At 46.0% G+C, this 19,012-nt stretch overlaps 1 protein-coding gene across 5 annotated transcripts in view; it reads left to right on the forward strand.

Annotated features, from left to right (window-relative positions):
• Positions 1 to 11,422: 11,422 nt before the first annotated feature.
• The window catches only part of rpap1 (RNA polymerase II associated protein 1), a 154,979-nt gene continuing 147,389 nt past the window's right edge, over positions 11,423 to 19,012 (forward strand). For all 5 annotated transcript variants that reach the window (XM_070878833.1, XM_070878837.1, XM_070878834.1 and 2 more), the window contains exons 1-2: positions 11,423 to 11,482; positions 18,322 to 18,531. In XM_070878833.1, the coding sequence (XP_070734934.1) occupies positions 18,345 to 18,531 (187 nt within the window). In that variant the 5' untranslated portion in view covers positions 11,423 to 11,482; positions 18,322 to 18,344. The remainder of the gene's footprint in view (positions 11,483 to 18,321; positions 18,532 to 19,012) is intronic.

Raw genomic sequence — 19,012 nt, forward strand, 5'->3', positions numbered from 1 at the left:
AGTCCCTTCTTCCAAGTCATTAATATAGATTGTAAATAGTAGGGGTCCCAGCATTGATCCCTGCGGCACCCCACTAGTTACTGATTGCCAACCTGAGAATGAACCATTTATTCTGACTCTCTGTTTTTTGTTAGTTAGCTAATTCTCTATCCATGCAAATATATTACCCCCAACCCCGTGAACTTTTATCTTGTGCTTTTGTGTGGCACCTTGTCAAATGCCTTCTGCAAGTCCAAATACATCACATCCACTGTTTCCCCTTTATCCACCCTGTTCGTTGCATCCTCAAAGAGTTCCAGCAAATTTGTCAAACATGACTTCCCCTTCATAAATCCATGCTGACTCTGCCTGACCGAATTATGCTTTTCCAAATGTCCTGCTACTGCTTCTTTAATAATAGACTCCAACATTTTCCGAACCACAGATGTTAGGCTAACTGGTCTATAGTTTCCTGCTTTTTGTCTGCCTCCTTTTTTTAAATAGGGGTGTTACATTTGCAGTTTTCCAATCTGCTGAGACCTCCTCAGAATCCAGGGAATTTTGGTAAATTACAACCAATGCATCCACTATCCCTGCCGCTACTTCTCTTAAAACCCTAGGATGCAAGCCATCAAGTCCAGGGGATTTATCCGCCTTTAGTCACATTATCTTATTGAGTACCAGCTCCTTAGTGATTGTGATTGTGTTAAGTTCCTCCCCCCCCCCCCCCACCCCCCATAGCCCCTTGACTATCCACTGTTGGGATATTATTTGTGTCCTCTACCGTAAAGACTGACACACAATATTTGTTCAGAGTTTCTGCCATCTCCATGTTCCCCATTACTAATTCCCCGGTCTCGTCCTCTCAGGGACCAACATTTACTTTAGCCACCCTTTTTCTTTTTATCTACCAATAGAAACTCTTGCTATCTGTTTTTATATTCCATGCTAGTTTATTTTCATAGTCTATCTTCGCTTTCTTAATCAATTTTTTAGTCATTCTTTGCTGGCTTTTAAAAGCTTCCCAATCTTCTGTCCTCCAATTAGTTTTGACCACTTTGTCTGCCCTTGTTTTTAATTGGATACCGTCCTTTACTTCTTTAGTTAGCCACGGATGGCTATATTTTCATTAACACCCTTTTCTCCTCACTGGAATATATTTTTCTTGAGGGTTGTGAAATATCTCCTTAAATGTACACCACTGTTCATCAACAATCCTACCCTTGAATCTATTTTCCCAGTCCACTTTACCCAACTCTGCCCTCATACCTTCATAGTCTCCTTTATTTAAGATTAGTTTGCCAGTTTGGGATCCAACTTTCTCACCCTCCATCTGAATTTGAAATTGAACCATGCTATGGTCACTCATTCCAAGGGGATCCTTTACTAGGAGATTGTTTATTAATCCTGTCTCATTACACAGGACCAGATCCAAGATAGCCTGCCCCTGGTTGGTTCCGTTACATACTGCTCAAGGAACCCGTCCCTTATGCACTCTATGAACTCTTCCTCAAAGCTACCCTGACCAATTTGATTTGTCCAATCAATATGGAGGTTAATTGCTGTTATTACAGGATTATTGCTGTTCCCTTTTTACAAACCCCCACTATTTCCTGGTTTATATTCCGACCAACAGAGTTGCTATGTTCGGGGGCCTATAGACTCCGCCCACCAGTGACTTTTCCCCATTATTCCTTATCACCATCCAAACTGTTTCAACATCCTGATCATTTGAGCCGTTTCTCACTATTGCAGTGATTCCATCCTTTATCAATAGAGCTACCCCACCTCCTTTTCCTTTCTGTCTGTCCTTCCAGATTGTCAAATACCCCATAATATTTAATTCCCAGTCCTGGTCACCTTGCAACCACGTCTCTGTAATGGCTATCAGATCATACCCATTTGTATCTATTTGTGCCGTCAACTCATCTATTTTGTTACGAATGTTATGTGCAGTAAGACAAAGTGCCTTTAATTTGTTTTTTTTACTTTTTTTTCTGCTTGTTTCCTCTCTCCTTCAAACTCACTTTCTTTATTTTTGCTTTCTAATTCCAGATTTACTCTCCTCCCTACTGAATCTATTTTCAGGCTCCCATCCCCCTGCCAAGCTAGTTTAAACCCTCCCCAACAGCACTAGCAACCCCCCTGCGAGGATATTGGTCCCGGCTCTGTTGAGGTGCAACCCGTCCAGCTTGTACAGGTCCCACCTCCCCCAGAAGCGGAAGCCCACCTGCCTGCACCATTTGTCCAGCCATGTATTCATCTGCTCTATCCTCCTATTTCTGTACTCATTAGCTCATGGCACCAGGAGTAATCTGGAGATTACTACCTTTGAGGGCCTGCTTTTTAATCTCTCTCCTAGCTCCCTAAACTCTGCCTGCAGGACCTTATCCCTCTTTCTACCTTTGTCATTGGTCCCAATATGGACCACGACCTCTGGCTGTTCACCCTTTCCCCCCAGAATCCCCTGCAACCGCTCAGTGACATCCTTGACCCTGGCACCAGGGAGGCAACAGACCATCCTGGAGTCATGTCCTTGGCCGGAACAACAGGAAGCATTGGGTCTCTGCTGCGGCTCCGAGTCTCCCGCTTAGGGAGGGCGGTCAGGCGTTGGTGTGCATGAGCACCCAGGCTGCGACTTTTCATCTTCAGACCCTGCAGAGATACCAGTATGTAGAGCATCCTACCAGATGGTGTGCGTTGGCGACGTATTTCTTCCTCCAGCAGTACTGCCTCAATTATAACATGCAGCTCCTCTTTGTAAACCTGGGAAGTGTCCGGACCGCCATGCAGGGGCTGCCTGTCTTTTACCAAAAACCTATCAGGGTCTGGAACAAATTCGCCACCAAGCGCATTTCTCCACCATCTGCAATGGCGGCTGTCCTTCGGGAGCTACTGTTCAGGAATCCGTACCTCCACGACTGCGGTTTTAGGTGGCAGGTGGATGAGAGGGCTGTGTTTGGCACGGTAACCAAGGTCAGGGACCGGGACCTACTGGATGGCGCCAGACGAGCTGGTGTGGCACCTATCCTGGGCCGACATCTGGCGCGCGGCCAATGCCATCGAGTCGCTAAAAACAGCACTGGGCCCTGACTCCGTTCGGTGTGTCGAGGAGGCTCACGCACGTGGGCCGATCCCGTCCAAACTGACTCCTGTCCGAACGGAATTCCTCATCGGTGCCAAGCCCCGAAACCTCCCTTGAGAGTCGGCGCCTCACAACTTGAGCCTCCTCCAGGAAATCCCCTCCTTGCCTTTCAGTTCTGCACAGAGGGGATTCCTGTACAGGCTGCTCTTGCACACTCTCCACGTTGCCATCCTTGTCTGCCGTTCGGACATGCCATGGCGCACCATCTTGCCGTCCAGAGGAGGCGGGGGTCCCCAATGCAGTGCTCTCTATGCGGGAGTCCTCCCCTTAATTATTGGGGACTTTGCCTGAAGGGTGTTGCACAGGGCAGTGCAGTCGGTTTTTAAGTCGGTTCACGGACTTCCAGGCCGCCTGCAATTTCTGTGGTCTGGAAGTGTCCGTGTTCCATCTTTATGTAGTGTTGAGGTTGCAGCCTTTCTTCCAATATTTGAAGAGGCTGCTCCTCAAATTCTGGTTGCACTTCAATCCCACGCTCCTGATCTTTGGGCACCCTGTGCGGACGGGAGCGGGCAGGTCGGAAGGGCTCCTCGTAGGACTATTCCTGGGTATGGCCAAGGTGGCCATGAGCTGGTCTAGGCAGCGGGCGGTTGAGGGTTGTCGTTCAGCCCGACTACCTGCCTCTCTTCCGTGAATTCATTTGAGCCAGGGTGTCCCTGGAGATGGAGCATGCGGCCTTCCGCGAAAGATGGGCACCGATGGACTGGAGTGCATCATCACCTCCGGCAACCAAATTTTAAGTTTGACCATAAATTTTCAAAATGTATAATTTGTTAATTTGTCGGTTCTAGTGCCCCTTTAACAAGGCGGAACTTGATTTAAAGTTTACTTAAAATAGTTGTAGAGCTGTTAATCATCTTACCATCCGGAGGAGGCTGGGGTCCCTAATGGAGAGCTCACTATGCGGCAGTCCTCCCTTTATCTATTGGGGAATTGGCCTGCATGGTGTTGCACTGTGCAATAAATTTTAAAGTCGGTTCATGGGCTCACAGGCCGCCTGCATTTTCTGCAGTCTGGAGGAGTCCGTGTTCCATGTTTACGTGCAATGTGTGAAGTTACAGCCACTATTCCATTATTTGAAGGAGCTGCTCCTCGATTTCTGGCTGCACTTCAGTCCCACACTCCTGATCTTTGGGCACTCGGTGCGGAGGGGAGCGCGTAGGTCGGAGGGCCTCCTCGTACGACTGCTCTCAGGCCTGGCCATGGTGGCCATTAACAGGTCCAGGCAGAGGACGGTCTAGGGGGTCATTCAGCCCTAATACCTGCCTCTCTTCCGTGGCTATGTTCGCGCCAGGGTGTCCCTGGAGATGGAACACACGGTGTCCACTGTGGGAGCACAAGCCCGCATTTCTGAAATGCTTTGCTTTGGCCTGGACTGGAGATATCAAAAAGGTTAAAAGTTGGAAGATTGAAATTGGATTAAAACAGGCTGCTAGACGATATGGAGCCATTGAAATGAGTAACTGGTCATTTATCTGTATGCCAAAGTATTTGAGTGTACCTTTTTTACTATGCGAATAATAATCTGATGACATCATCTGTTTGTTTAGTATGATCTGGTTTGTGTATAGTAGTTCAGAAAGCAGTTAGTCGTGATTTCAGGACAATGCCATTTTGATTCTACATCGTCTGCATGTTAATTGTCTAAATGTATTATACAAAGTTCAAAGGCTTTTTTGGTAGAAAGATGAGGGTTTGACACACACACTTTAGAGACTAGACAATGGACATTCGGAAGGTGTGTGCCTCACAAGTAGTCATTGGAAATCGGAGAAGCAGAAAGTTGGCTTGTGAAGTGTTTGTGTCTCAGTAGCTTTCATACTGGGTTTGTTTAGTATGAATGTCTGAATAAAAGACCTGATCCTGTCATTACTACAACTGTGTGTATGTGTGTGTAATTCGCCGTTCAAAGCAACAAAGCGAAAAGAGCAAGAAAGCTGGACATTTGGTGACCCGGATGTGATTTTGAAAAGTTCGTTGGCTGAGTTGTTCAAAGAAGTGTTTCCCACACGTCAGTTCGAGGGGTAAGCATTCTCTTAGTTGTCGTGACTTAAAGGGATCTCCAGTTAGTAACGGGAGGATCAGGGAATATTTCAGATGAGGTCCGGTCATTTCTTAATGAGTGGATTGAGTTGAAAGGGGGACCTTACGGGATAGGGCAGAAAACTATGTCAGGAGAATGGAGAGAGACACGGCAGTCTTTAGTGGAGAGTGTCCAGTTAAAAAAGATTAAAGTGTTTGGGTTAAAAAGTGATAAAAAGAGAAAAACATTTGTGTTGCGGTGTCTAATGCTGGGGATTCAAAAGTTAGGAGAAGTGACTGAGGCTGGAGACAGGGAAGTCTGAGAAGTCAGAGCGCAGCTAACAGCAGTGAGTAAAGAAGTAGAGAATTGCCGATTTCAGGCACTCGGAGCAGCCAGGACTGTTCTAACGCTGATCAGCATCTTGCTGATGAACAGAACTGTAATCAAGATCTAGAGAAAGGAATATCTAAGCTGCAGCAGGTGGTGGTATTAGGTTGCCCAGCGGAGACAGCAATTGATAAAGCCGGGTGGTATTCAGAGGATTCCCCAGGTCTGAGAGTTGAAAAGGGGATTAAGGGACAGGGAGAATGCCCACCGTTCCCATCCGCAACTTCTTTATCTTCCCTGACTTCGGAGCCTCGAACCAGTGTGGTTCACGTGGCAACGTTAGGTACGGAGGCGGAGCAGTTAGATGCCTCTTCGGTTCCTCAGATGCTTCATACTCCACAACATTTCACAACGACCTTCCGGTAATGCGGAGAGTGGGGGAAGCATGTTCAGGCGGTCAAGGCGAGAGCAGGATCATGATTCCTCTGCTCCCTATGGAGCTCGTGAAGGGAACACTACCTTAAGTGGTTTGGGGAATTCCTGGTATGAGCGAGGAGGGGTAATGTTACAGGACATGAGAGCTATCCTTAGTGAAGTGGGAACTGCACCCCTTCAGGATCTTAATATGTTTGCCCAATGGTGGTGTAATATTCTGGGATGGTGGCAGTCAGGGAACATATCAGAGAAACCAAGGGGTTCACATGATTCTGCAAGCTTTAGAGAATCACCGGGGAAAGGTAGTAGGTTTCGAAACAACTTCGAAACAGGTCTCTGCATGGTAGAATAATAGCTGCAATCTTTGGAGCTCACTCAGGGCCACAGTTAATAAAGTGGCTTGCATTATTATCAGGGGAAAGACCCATGGAAGCGGGGGAACATATATTCCAGTTGTGTAAAAGTTTGGGAAGTAATTGGATTGATATCAGTCATTACAGAGATGGTACACAGAGAGATCATTTTGACTCTTCTACCCCCTTCAGAAGTTCTGGAAGTAGATGCCTGGGGCGGGGTCTTGATAAATGGTTGACAAGGGTAGAACACTTGTATCAGAGAGCTGCAGGTATCCCAGTCATGGAAGTGAGACAGGGGTTACAGCAATGGAAGGCAGAAGGACCTGAGTGGATGAATGTCACGAGGAGTCGCATAAAAAGAGCAAGACCAGGTGGTGCCTGGATCCCGACCCGTCAGTTGATAGAGGACAGGGATAGACTGGCTAAAGAATTCGAAAAATTGAAAGAAAAGTTGAAGAATCAGGAAAGAGAAGCTAGAGTCACAGACAGGAATGATATCTCGGTTCAGTTGGTGAGGTCAAGGGTAGATTCCGCAGGTGAGAGAGAATTCCTTTCGGGATGCTGCGCCTCAACCACACGTCGTTTCTTTAGGACCCTTACTTCAGGATAGGGGTAGCCATGCCCTTATTAAGGTTTGTGTGGAAGGGCAGCGGGAAATGAACACAGGGTCCGCCGGCCAAATGAAGGTTGAGGTGGTCCTGGAGAAAGAGGATGCCCCTCTTCAGAGACAGTACCCCAACACCCCAGATGCACCAGGAGCAGTTACTGAAAAGACAGAGATGGAAGCAGTGGGAGAAGCTTGTTCAGACGCATTTAAAGTTTCTGGACGAATGGGCTGTCTCAGAACTGATGAGATATTCAGTGAAAAGCTCAAATGTGGGAGTTAAAAACATGATCTTAAAGGACGCACAATAGAAGTTGGAGTGTTGCAAATGTCGAGAGAGGAAATTACAGCAGTTCCGAAGGGTGAACGGAAAGAAGAACTGGGACTTCTGTCATCATTTCTGTCATCCTTTACTCTATGTTGTTACACTTCTCCCACAAAGCAGAAGAAATTGTTAAACACTGTGCAGGAGGCATGAAGGAAATCCTTATTAGTCAGGAAATTGTGTTAGGGAAATTGATGGGATTGAAGGCCGATAAATCCCAGGGCCTGATAGCCTGCATCCTAGAGTACTTAAGGAAGTGGCCCTAGAAATAGTGGATGCATTGGTGATCATTTTCCAACGGTCTATCGACTCTGGATCAGTTCCTATGGACTGGAGGGTAGCTAATGTAACACCACTTTTTAAAAAAGGAGGGAGCGAGAAAACGGGTAATTATAGACTGGTTAGCCTGACATCGGTAGTGGGGAAAATGTTGGAATCAATTATTAAAGATGAAATAGCAGCGCATTTGGAAAGCAGTGACAGGATCGGTCCAAGTCAGCATGGATTCATGAAAGGGAAATCATGCTTGACAAATCTTCTAGAATTTTTTGAGGATGTAACTAGTAGAGTGGACAAGGGAGAACCAATGGATGTGATGTATTTGGACTTTCAAAAGGCTTTTGACAAGGTCCCACACAAGAGATTGGTGCGCAAAATTAAAGCACATGGTATTGGGGGTAATGTATTGACGTGGATAGAGAACTGGTTGGTAGACAGGAAGCAGAGTTGGGATAAACAGGTCCTTTTCAGAATGGCAGGCAGTGACGAGTGGGGTGCCCCAGGGCTCAGTGCTGGGACCCCAGCTATTTACAATATACATCAATGATTTCGATGAAGGAATTGAGTGTAATATCTCCAAGTTTGCAGATGACGCTAAGCTGGGTGGCGGTTTGAGATGTGAGGAGGATGCTAAGAGGCTCCAGGGTGACTTGGACAGGTTAAGTGAATGGGCAAATGCATGGCAGATGCAGTATAATGGTGGCAAAAACATGAAGGCAGAAGATTATCTGAATGATGACAGACTAGGAAAAGGGGAGGTGCAATGAGACCTGGATGTCATGGTACATCAGTCATTGAACTTTGACATGCAGGTACAGCAGGCGGTGAAGGCGGCAAATGGCATGTTGGCCTTCATAGCTACGGGATTTGAGTATAGGAGCAGTGAGGTCTTACTGCAGTTGTACAGGGCCTTGGTGAGGCCTCACCTGGAATACTGTGTTCAGTTTTAGTCTTCTAATCTGAAGAAGGACATTCTTGCTATTAAGGGAGTGCAGCAAAGGTTCACCAGACTGATTCCCGGGATGGCAGGACTGACATATGAGGAGAGACTGGATCGACTGGGCCTGTATTCACTGGAGTTTAGAAGAATGAGAGGGGATCTCATAGAAACATATAAAATTCTGATGGGATTGGACAGGTTAGATGCAGGAAGAATGTTCCTGATGTTGCGGAAGTCCAGAACCACGGGTCACAGTCTAAGGATAAGTGGTAAGCCATTTAGGACCGAGATGAGGAGAAACTTCTTCACTCAGAGAATTGTGAACCTGTGGAATTCTCTACCACAGAAAATTGTTGAGGCCAGTTCATTCGATATATCCAAGAGGGAATTAGATATGGCCTTTACGGCTAAAGGGATCAAGGGGAATGGAGGGAAAGCAGGAAAGGGATACTGAGGTGAATGATCAACCATGATCTGACTGAATGGTGGTACAGGCTCGACGGGCCGAATGACCTACTCCTGCATCTATTTTCCATGTTTCTAACAGACTTGGTCTAAGACACCGATTGTGAGTTTACATTTCTGAATGTAAACAGCATGGAATTTAGTCGAAAACATCAAAAATTGAAAGTTGACTTCAATGAAAATGGATATGGTAATTTACCATCTTGTATGGAACGACCTCGCTCATGCAATTCTATTGACACAAGGTGATCACAGACCAACGGACTTTAAAATGGCATCCTGAGAATCTGAATCTGCAGCAATCCTACTTTGACCCTAATCGTGTTGCTATTTGGAAGAAGGAAATGTGGAAATGGAATACAAGATTTCAACAGCTACAGAGTTTGAATCAAGCAATTCTTGTGGACGTTAACCATCACACTGGAAATTGAGAACGTTCGCACAACTTTGGATCAGATTGTGCTGGTCATTTTGATTTATTATGGATGGCGTGTTTGAAAACAGGGACAACAATTGGAGAATGCTGTTGAACGAGCTCAAATGGACATACAAATGTTACCCAGATAAGGCCTGCAGAGAGGCAAAGAGAAGAAATTGGGGAATGTGGGAGCACAAACCTGCATTTCTGAAACACTTTGCTTCGGCACGTCTGGAGATCGAAAAAGTTAAAAGTTGGAAGATTGAAGTTGGATTAAAACAGGATGATTGGATCAAAGCCGGCTGCTTGACAATACGGAGCCATTGAAATGAGTAACTGGTTATTTATCTGTATGCCAAAGTATTTGAGTATACCTTTGTTACTATGTGAATAATAATCTGGTTTGTGTACAGTAATTTATGACATTGTCTGTATGTTAAGTACTTGAGTGTACCTTTTTTTAACTATGCGAATAATAATCTGATGACATAGTTTGTATGTTAAGTATGATCTGGTTTGTGTATAGTTTGGAAAGCAGTTAGTCATGATTTCAGGAAAGTGCCATTTTGATTTTAGATCGTCTGCATGTTAATTGTCTAAATGTACTCATCATCATCATCGGCAGTCTCTTGGAATCGAGGAAGACTTGTTTCTACTTTTAAAAATGAGACCTTTGGTGACTGAACAATCCAATACGAGAACCACAGTCCCTGTCACAGGTGGGACAAATAGTCGTTGAGGGAAAGGGTGGATGGGACAGGTTTGCTGCACGCTCTTTCCACAGCCTGCGCTTGATTTCTGCATGCTCTCGGCAACGAGACACTCGTCGCCCTCTCGGATGCATTTCCTCCATTAAACAAAGTTCAGAGGCTTTTTTGGTGTAAAGATGAGGGTTTGACACACACACTTTAGACACTAGACAATCGACATTCGGAAGGTGTGTGCCTCACAAGTAGTCATTGGAAATCGGAGCAAGCATAAAGTTGGCTTGTGAAGTGTTTGTGTCTCAGTAGCATTTATACTGAGTTTGTTTAGTACGAATGTCTGAATAAAAGACCTGATCCTGTCATTACTACAACCGAGTGTGTGTAATTCGACGTTTGAAGCAATGAAGCGAAAAGAGCAAGAAAGCTGTACAACATCCAATGTTACGCTCGTGGCCTTCCGCGAGAGGTGGGCACTGGAGGGACTCGAGTGCATCATTTCAACAGGGGACAAAATTTGAATTTAGTTTCATTTGTCACAGTTCCCTTTAATGTTTATTAGTTAATTTGTGGATTTTGTGCACTTACAAAAGTGGGCATTTGATTACAATTATTAAAGTTATACCAAAATAATTGTAGAGCTGTTGAGTTGGGAGTGGCTTAGCCAGTCACGTGATGTTCACAAGACTCAATAAAACCCCAGCCCGTTGGGTTCAGGAGATCCACAATGAGGCAGGTGGTTGTGAGCCTGGTAATGTATAGTGTGATTGTTAAACATTTTGCTAATAAACCAACTAGTTCTTAATCGTAATGTGTTGCTATAAATTCTTAAGCAAAGAACCATGAAGCAGATACATTACAGTTGGGTAGCACACCCGGGAGATCTCCCGTGTGACGATTTTCTCACACTGCAATGGGAAACATATTGTTTGGACAACATTGCCAGAGCACGATGTCACTGTATTGGAAACAACTGACGAATCGGAGCTCTTGCCTGCCTCGCAGCTGGGAGGATCCCGCGGAACAACGCACTTCTGAAATTTGCAAAGCGAAGACTGGCTATGACAGAGCGATTTGTTCACCCTTGGAGCTGGCGGCCCAGGAGCGGGTTTGTAGCCGGGGTGAGCGGGCCTCCAGCATTCCCCATGTACAGTTAGCAGCTTAATGTGGGAACATTTCCCCTCAAAAGTCCACTTACTTTGTCTCTCAAGATGTTGCCTTGTGGTTATTTATGTTTTGGAAGTTTCCCTATTTTACAAAATAACCGTGGACTGGAGCCACCAGTCCGCCGTCCTGCACCGTTTACGGTGGCGCGCGTTGGCGGCCGGAAGTCGCGGGGACCGAGTTCCCGGGACACCGCCAGAAATAGGCTCCGTGCGCGAGAACTGCCGGAAGCTGGGGGGGGGAAGGTTGTTGGTGTGACACGGAGTGGACCGGAAGTGGCTGTAGGCGCGAGTTCGAGGTGGAGATTGAAAGAGCGAAAGCGTAAGTGTGGGAGAGATAGAGATAGAGATAGAGATACCCCGGGGGGAGAGAGAGGGAGAGAGGGGGGCATGTACTGGGGATTGGGAAGCGAGGCTGAGGCAGGGATAGACGGGATGAATGAATGGCAGAGGCAGAGGGCGAGATAGTGAAAGACAAAGGAAACAACAAAAAACAGGCACAGCTGGAAGAGAAAAGCGGTCTTGAATGTGAGGAATAAATGGGTGGACTCTGGGAAAATGAGACTGGGGGGTTGCACAATGTACATTTTCCTGCAGTGCAGATTCACCATGTTGGGGTCTCAGTTGATTCGTGTGCCCCTCCGTCAGGCGAGTACCCATCTAGTCTTTGACCCCGTTTCTTTTTTGTTATTAATCGGAATGGTGGCAGGGCAGCAGGAGGCGCCGTGGCTGAAGACGCCACCTGCGCATACGTCTTTGTTGGCCCTGCCACCGGCGTGGATGGGGACGCCATCACGGGGTCCCTTTAAGGGCTACAGTCACCCCAAGTCACAGGTCTTAATGGCTTTGTTAAAGGTTGAGCAGAGGGAGCTCTTAAGGAGGCACACCTCTCCCCTGGTTAATGATTGGGGAGGGGCCTTGCTCCCTCTGCTCAGTTGTCTCAATGAGTTTTTTTTAAAAATTAATTGGTTTAGGAGAAAGGGGCTCTCAGAGAGAGAGAGAGGTGGGTGGGAAAGAGGGAAGCTGTGAGGGCACGTCTCCCCTCACAGTGCTGGGTGGGTGTTTGCTGGGGTGCACTCCCCAGATGGTGGAAAACAAAGTTTTATTGATGGTCTTCAGGTGGGGGGTGGGGGAGAAGATATCTTCACCTGGGGCAGCTGGACCCGTCTAGTCTTTGAACCAGACGGTTCCATTCTGCAGCTGGCCCTCTCGGGTGGTTTTCAACTTCGGCCTTTTAAAGAAACACGGCCTGCCATTGGAAGTTCTGCCCCTGGAATCATAGAAAGTTACAGCACGGAAGGAGGCCATTTCAGACCATTGTGTCTGCACCGGCCGACAAAAAGCTATCCAGCCTAATCCCACTTTCCAGCTCTTGGTCTGTAGCCCTGTCGGTTATGACACTTCAAATGCACTTTTTAAATGTGGTGAGGGTTTCTGCCTCCACCACCCTTTCAGGCAGTGAATTCCAGACCCCCACCACCCTCTGGGTGACGAAATTTCCCCTCGAACCCCCCCTAATCCTCCTACCAATTACTTTAAATCTATGACCCCTGGTTCTTGACCCCTCTGCTGAGGGAAATAGGTCCTTTCTCTCCACATTATCTAGGCCCCATATAATTTTATACACCTCAATAATGTCTCCCCTCGGCCTCCTCTGTTCCAAAGAAAACAAATCCAGCCATGGATAGAGGATTGGCTAACTAACAGAGAATAGGGATAAATGGCTCATTCTCGGGTTGGCAATCAGTAGCTAGTGGGATGCCGCAGGGATCAGTGCTGGGACTCCAACTATTTACAATCTATATTAATGACTTGGAACTGAGTGTAACGTAGCCAAGTTTGCTGACTATACAAAGATGGGAAGAAAAGCAATGTGTGAGGAGGACACAAAAAACCTGCAAAAGGACATGGGCAGGCTCAGTGAGTGGGCAAAAATTTGGCAGATGGAGTATAATGTTGGAAAGTGTGAGGTCATGCACTTTGGCAGAAAAAAATCGAAGAGCAAATCATAAATGGAGAAAGATTGCAAAGTACCGAGTACAGCTGGGGGGTACTTGTGCATGAAATGCAAAAGGATACTATGCAGGTACAGCAAGTGATCAGGAAGGCCAATGGTATCTTATACTCCATCCCCTTTGCAATAAAGGCTAAGAGCAGGGAAGTCTTGCTACAGCTGTATAAGGCATTGGTGAGGCCACACCTGGAATATTGTGTGCAGTTTTGGTTTTATATTTACAAAAGGATATACTTGCTTTGGAGGCAGTTCAGAGAAGGTTCACCAGGTTGATTCTGGGTATGAGGGGGTTGACTTATGAGGAAAGGTTGAATAGGTTGGGCCTCTACTCATTGGAATTCAGAAGAATGAGAAGTAATCTTATCGAAATGTATAAGATTATGAGGGGGCTTGACAAGGTGGATGCAGATAGGGTGTTTCCACTGATGGGGGAGACTAGAACTAGAGGGCACGATCTTAGAATAAGGGGATGCCCATTTAAAACAGAGATGAGGAGAAATTTATTCTGAGGGTTGCCAATCTGTGGAATTTGCTGCCTCAGAGAGCTGTGGAAGCTGGGTCATTGATTAAATTTAAAACAGAAATAGTTTCTTAAACGATAAGGGGTTGTGGGGAGCAGGTGGGGAAGTGGAGCTGAGTCCATGATCAGATCAGCCATGATCTTATTGAATGGCGGAGCAGGCTCGAGGGGCCATATGGCCTACTCCTGTTCCTATTTCTTATGTTCTATCCGGTAACGGCCTGGGTGAAAGCTGGCAGACCTGGACGTGGGTTAGGGCTGGAGGCCAGTGGGTGGGTGTTGCTCTGGGGTACTGCTCCCTTTCAGCCGAGGATTTAGAAACATAGAAAAAAATAGGTGCAGGAGTAGCCCATTCGGCCCTTCGAGCGTGCAGCACCATTCAATAAGATCATGGCTGATCATTCACCTCAGTATTACCTCTTTCCTGCTTTCTCTCCATATCCCTTGATCCCTTTAGACGTAAGGGCCACATCTAACTCCCTCTTGAAAATATCCAATGAACTGGCATCAACAACTCTCTGCGGTAGGGAATTCCACAGGTTAACAACTCTGAGTGAAGAAGTTTCTCCTCATCTCAGTCCTAAATGGCTTACCCCTTATCCTTAAACTATGTCCCCTGGTTCTGTACTTCCCCCAACATCGGGAACATTCTTCCTGCATCTAACCTGTCCAGTCCCGTCAGAATTTTATATGTTTCTATGAGATCCCCTCTCATCCTTCTAAACTCCCGTGAATACAGGCCCAGCCGATCCAGTCTCTCCTCATATGTCAGTCCGGGAATCAGTCTGGTGATCCTTCGCCGCACTCCCTCAATGGCAAGAACATCCTTCCTCAGATTAGGAGACCAAAACTGAACACAATATTCTCGGTGAGGTCTCACTAAGGCCCTGTACAACTGCAGTAAGACCTCCCTGCTCCTATACTCTCATCCCCTAGCTATGAAGGCCAACATACCATTTGCCTTCTTCACTGCCTGCTGTACCTGCATGCCAACTTTCAATGACTGATGTACCATGACACCCAGGTCTCGTTGCACCTCCCCTTTTCCTAATCTGCCGCCATTCAGATAATATTCTGCCTTTGTGTTTTTGCCACCAAAGTGGATAACCTCACATTTATCCACATTATACTGCAGCTGCCATGCGTTTGCCCACTCATCTAACCTGTCCAAGTCACCCTGCAGCCTCTTGGTATCCTCCTCACAGCTCACACTGCCACCCAGCTTAGTGTCATCTGCAAACTTGGAGATATTACACTCAATTCCTTCATCTAAATCATTGATGGATATTGTAAATAGCTGGGGTCCCAGCACTGAGCCCTGCGGCACCCCACTAGTCACTGCCTGCCATTCTGAAAAGGACCCGTTTATCCCGACTCTGCTTCTTGTCTGCCAACCAGTTCTCTATCCGCGTCAGTACATTACCTCCAATACCATGTGCTTTAATTTTGCGCACCAATCTCTTATGTGGGACCTTGTCAAAAGCCTTTTGAAAGTCCAAATGCACCACATCCATGGTTCTCCCTTGTCCACTCTACCAGTTACATCCTCAAAAAGTTCTAGAAGATTTGTCAGGCATGATTTCCCTTTCATAAATCCATGCTGACTTGGACTGATCCTGTCACTGCTTTCCAAATGCGCTGCTATTTCATCTTTAATAATTGATTCCAACATTTTCCCCACGACTGATGTCAGGCTAACTGGTCTATAATTATCCATTTTCTCTCTCCCTCCTTTCTTAAAAAGTGGTATATTAGCTACCCTCTAGTCCAGAGGAACTGATCCACAGTCGATAGACTGTTGGAAAATGATCACCAATGCATCCACTATTTCTCGGGCCACTTCCTGAAGTACTCTGGGATGCAGACTATCAGGCCCCGGGGATTTATTGGCCTTCAATCCCATCAATTTCCCTAACACAATTTCCCACCTAATAAGGATTTCCTTCAGTTCCTCATTCTCACTAGACCCTCGGTCCCCTAGTATTTCCGGAAGGTTATTTGTGTCTTCCTTCGTGAAGACAGAACCAAAGTATTTGTTTAACTGGTCTGCCATTTCTTTGTTCCCCATTATAAATTCACCTGAATCTGACTGCAAGGGACCTATGTTTGTCTTCACTAATCTTTTTCTTTTCAGATATCTATAGAAGCTTTTGCAGTCAGTTTTTATGTTCCCAGCAAGCTTCCTCTCATACTCTATTTTCTTCCTCCTAATTAAATCCTTTGTCCTCCTCTGCTGAATTATAAAATTCTTCCAGTCCTCAGGTTTGCTGCTGCTTCTGGCCAATTTATATTCCTCTTCCTTGGATTTAACACTATCCTTAATTACCCTGGTTAGCCACGGTTGAACCACCTTCCCCGTTTTATTTTTACTCCAGACAGGGATGTACAATTGTTGCAGTTCATCCATGTGATCTTTAAATGTTTGCCATTGCCTATCCACCATCAACCCTTTAAGTATTACTCGCCAGTCTATTCTAGCCAATTCACAGCTCATACCATCCTTAAGTTCAGGACCTTTCCTTAAGTTCAGGACCCTAGTCTCTGATGCAAGTTCCATTGCGGGCTGTGAGCAGTCCTGATGTCAGTGGAATGAACCATTGGTTCCAGATCCAGGGATTTCTAAACAAAATGGTTGCACTCTACGACAGTTGAGTAGAATAAGGTGTCAGCTGTGGTTCAGTGGGTAGCAATCTCAACTCGGAGTGAAGAAGGTTTTGGGTTCAAGTACCACTCCAGAGACTTAAACCCCTAATCCAGGCTGACACTCCAGTGCAGTACTGAAGGAGTGCGGCACTGTCTGGGTGCCGTCTTTCAGATGAGATGTTAAGCCGAGTCTGCCCTGTCAGGTGGACGTATTTCGAAGAAGAGCTGGCCAATATTTGTCCCTCAACCAGTACCACAAAAACAGATTGATTATCTGGTTATTATCTCATTGCTGTTTGTGGGACCTTGCTGTGAGCAAATTTGGCTGCCGTGTTTCCTACATTGCAGCAGTGACTGCACTTCAAAAGTACTTATTTGATTTTTAAAACACGTTGGGATGTCCTGAGTTCATGAAAGGCGCGATAGAGATGAAAATTCCTTTTTTTTCTTTTTAGAATTCACTTTTTGTATTTGAATAGCTCAGTGGTAATTACTATTGAGCCATGCAGCCGGGAAGGTCTCTGTTTCGATCCGCGGTCTGTGCTGAGTTAGCTGGTCTCGGCCAAGACTGCTGTTGGCCTCCCCATCCAGGTTAGGTAGGGGGGAAAGCGAAATCAAGCAAGATTTCTTTCTCCCTCTTGTCCAACCTCATTCCATTCACTAGGCATCAGCCCATGCTGGAAAGTGCATGTGGGTGGGCAACAGATGAGAACGGGACCAGGCTTGGCAATGGAACCCCTCTCAGTTGAAAAATGTGCTGGCACTCGCTGTCTGGGTTCATCAGAACATAAGAAAGAGGAGCAGGAGTCGGCCATTTGGCCCCTCGAGCCTGCTCCGCCATTTAATAAGATCATGGCTGATCTGATCTTGGGCTCAACTCCACTTCCCTGCCCGCTCCCCATAACCTTTGACTCCTTATCATTCAAAAATTTGTCTATCTCCACCAGAAATATATTCAAAGACCCAGCCTCCACAGCTCTCTTGGGTAGAGAATTCTTAAGATTCACAACCCTGAGAGAAGAAATTCCTCCTCATCTCTTTTAAATGGGCGACCCCTTATTCTGAAACCATGTCCCCTAGTTCTACATTCCCCCACGAGGGGAAACTTCCTCTCTGCATCTACCCTGTTGCAGGTGAATAGTGGCCCGAGGACTGTTTCTGCCAACGGACCATTCCCCAGCCAGAGTCGGGGGCTTCAGCAGTTGGAAATCACAAACTACTGATAAGCTTTCTCTGAGATGAGGATGCAAAAGTAGGAAACTGTTGGATCACTGGTTAGGCCCCAGCTTGAGTATTGTGTTCAATTCTGGGCACCACACTTAAAGCCTTGGAGAGGGTGCGGAGGAGATTTATCAGAATGATACCAGGCTTGAGCGACTTCAGTTCTGTAGAGGGATTAGAGAAGTTGGGATTGTTCTTGGAATAGAGAAGGTTAAGAAAAGATTTAATCAAGGTGTTGACCGTTATGAAGGGTTTTGATAGAGTCGATAGGGAGAAACCTTAAGGGAGTCAAGGGTTATGGAGAGCTTGTAGGGGAGTGGAGTTGAGACCAAAATCAGATCGTATTGAATGGTGGAGGGTCAGTAACCAGAGGTCATAGATTGAAGGTAATTGGCAAAAGAACCAGAGAGGAGATGAGAATTTTTTTTTTTTATGCAACGAGTTGTTATGATCTGGAATGCACTGACTGAAAGGGTGGTGGAAGCAGATTTAACAGTAACTTTGAAAAGGATATTGGATATATACATGGAAAAGGAAAAATTTGCAGGGCTGTGGGGAAAGAGCAGGGGAGTGGGACTAATTGGATAGCTCTTTGAAAGAGTCTGCACAGGCACGATGGGCTGCATGGCTTCCTGTGCTGTTCGATTCTAATTTATGATCACAGCAAGTAGGGAGGTGGGTTGTCCGTCATTGTTTATCTCCCCATCTTAGATACGTGTCTTCATGTGCAGTGAGGCTGACTGTACCACTGTGTCATTCACAGGAGGCTATTCCATTCCAAGGAAGATGTTGGGTAGGCCGAAGCCTGGAGAATCTGAGGACGATCTCCTTCGGTTCCAGCAACAGTTCCTAGCGGCAGGAACATCTTCAGCTGCCAAAGTCGTAAAGAAAGTAGATAAGAGGAAAGTGGAATCAGGAAATGTTGATGGAAGCCAGGCCAATGAAGGCTTACGGGACGCAGTCACTTTGGAAGGTTTGAAATGAATTTTCGTCGTGTAATGTTACTGTGGGAATCAGATGCTGGATTTAATGTAAGGGGGTTGGGGGATGAGCAAGTATTAAGCTGGCTTGTTACTGATGAGAGCATGCAGCATTGGGATATTTTTGATTGGTTAATAATAATTAACATAATTGGAATTGTGGGTAAGAACAAGAGTAGGCCATTCAGCCCTCGAACCTGCTCCACTATTCAACCAGATCATGGCTGATTTGCACCTCAGCTTAATTTTCCTGCTTATGCTCCATATCTCTTGATACCCTTATCCAGTAAAATCTAGCAATCTTAGTCTCAAAGCTTCAATTGACCCCTGGCATCCATAGCCTTTTGGGACAAATTCCAAATTTCTACTATCCTTTAATTTGTAGATTATGTCGCCTTGTTCTTGATGCTCCCACCGGAGGAAATTGTTTCTCCTTATCTACCTATTGAATGCTTTTAACATTTTAAATCAGAT

The sequence above is a fragment of the Pristiophorus japonicus genome, chromosome 4 (genome assembly GCF_044704955.1).
Source record: "Pristiophorus japonicus isolate sPriJap1 chromosome 4, sPriJap1.hap1, whole genome shotgun sequence".
In the NCBI taxonomy this organism is placed as follows: Eukaryota; Metazoa; Chordata; class Chondrichthyes; family Pristiophoridae; genus Pristiophorus; species Pristiophorus japonicus.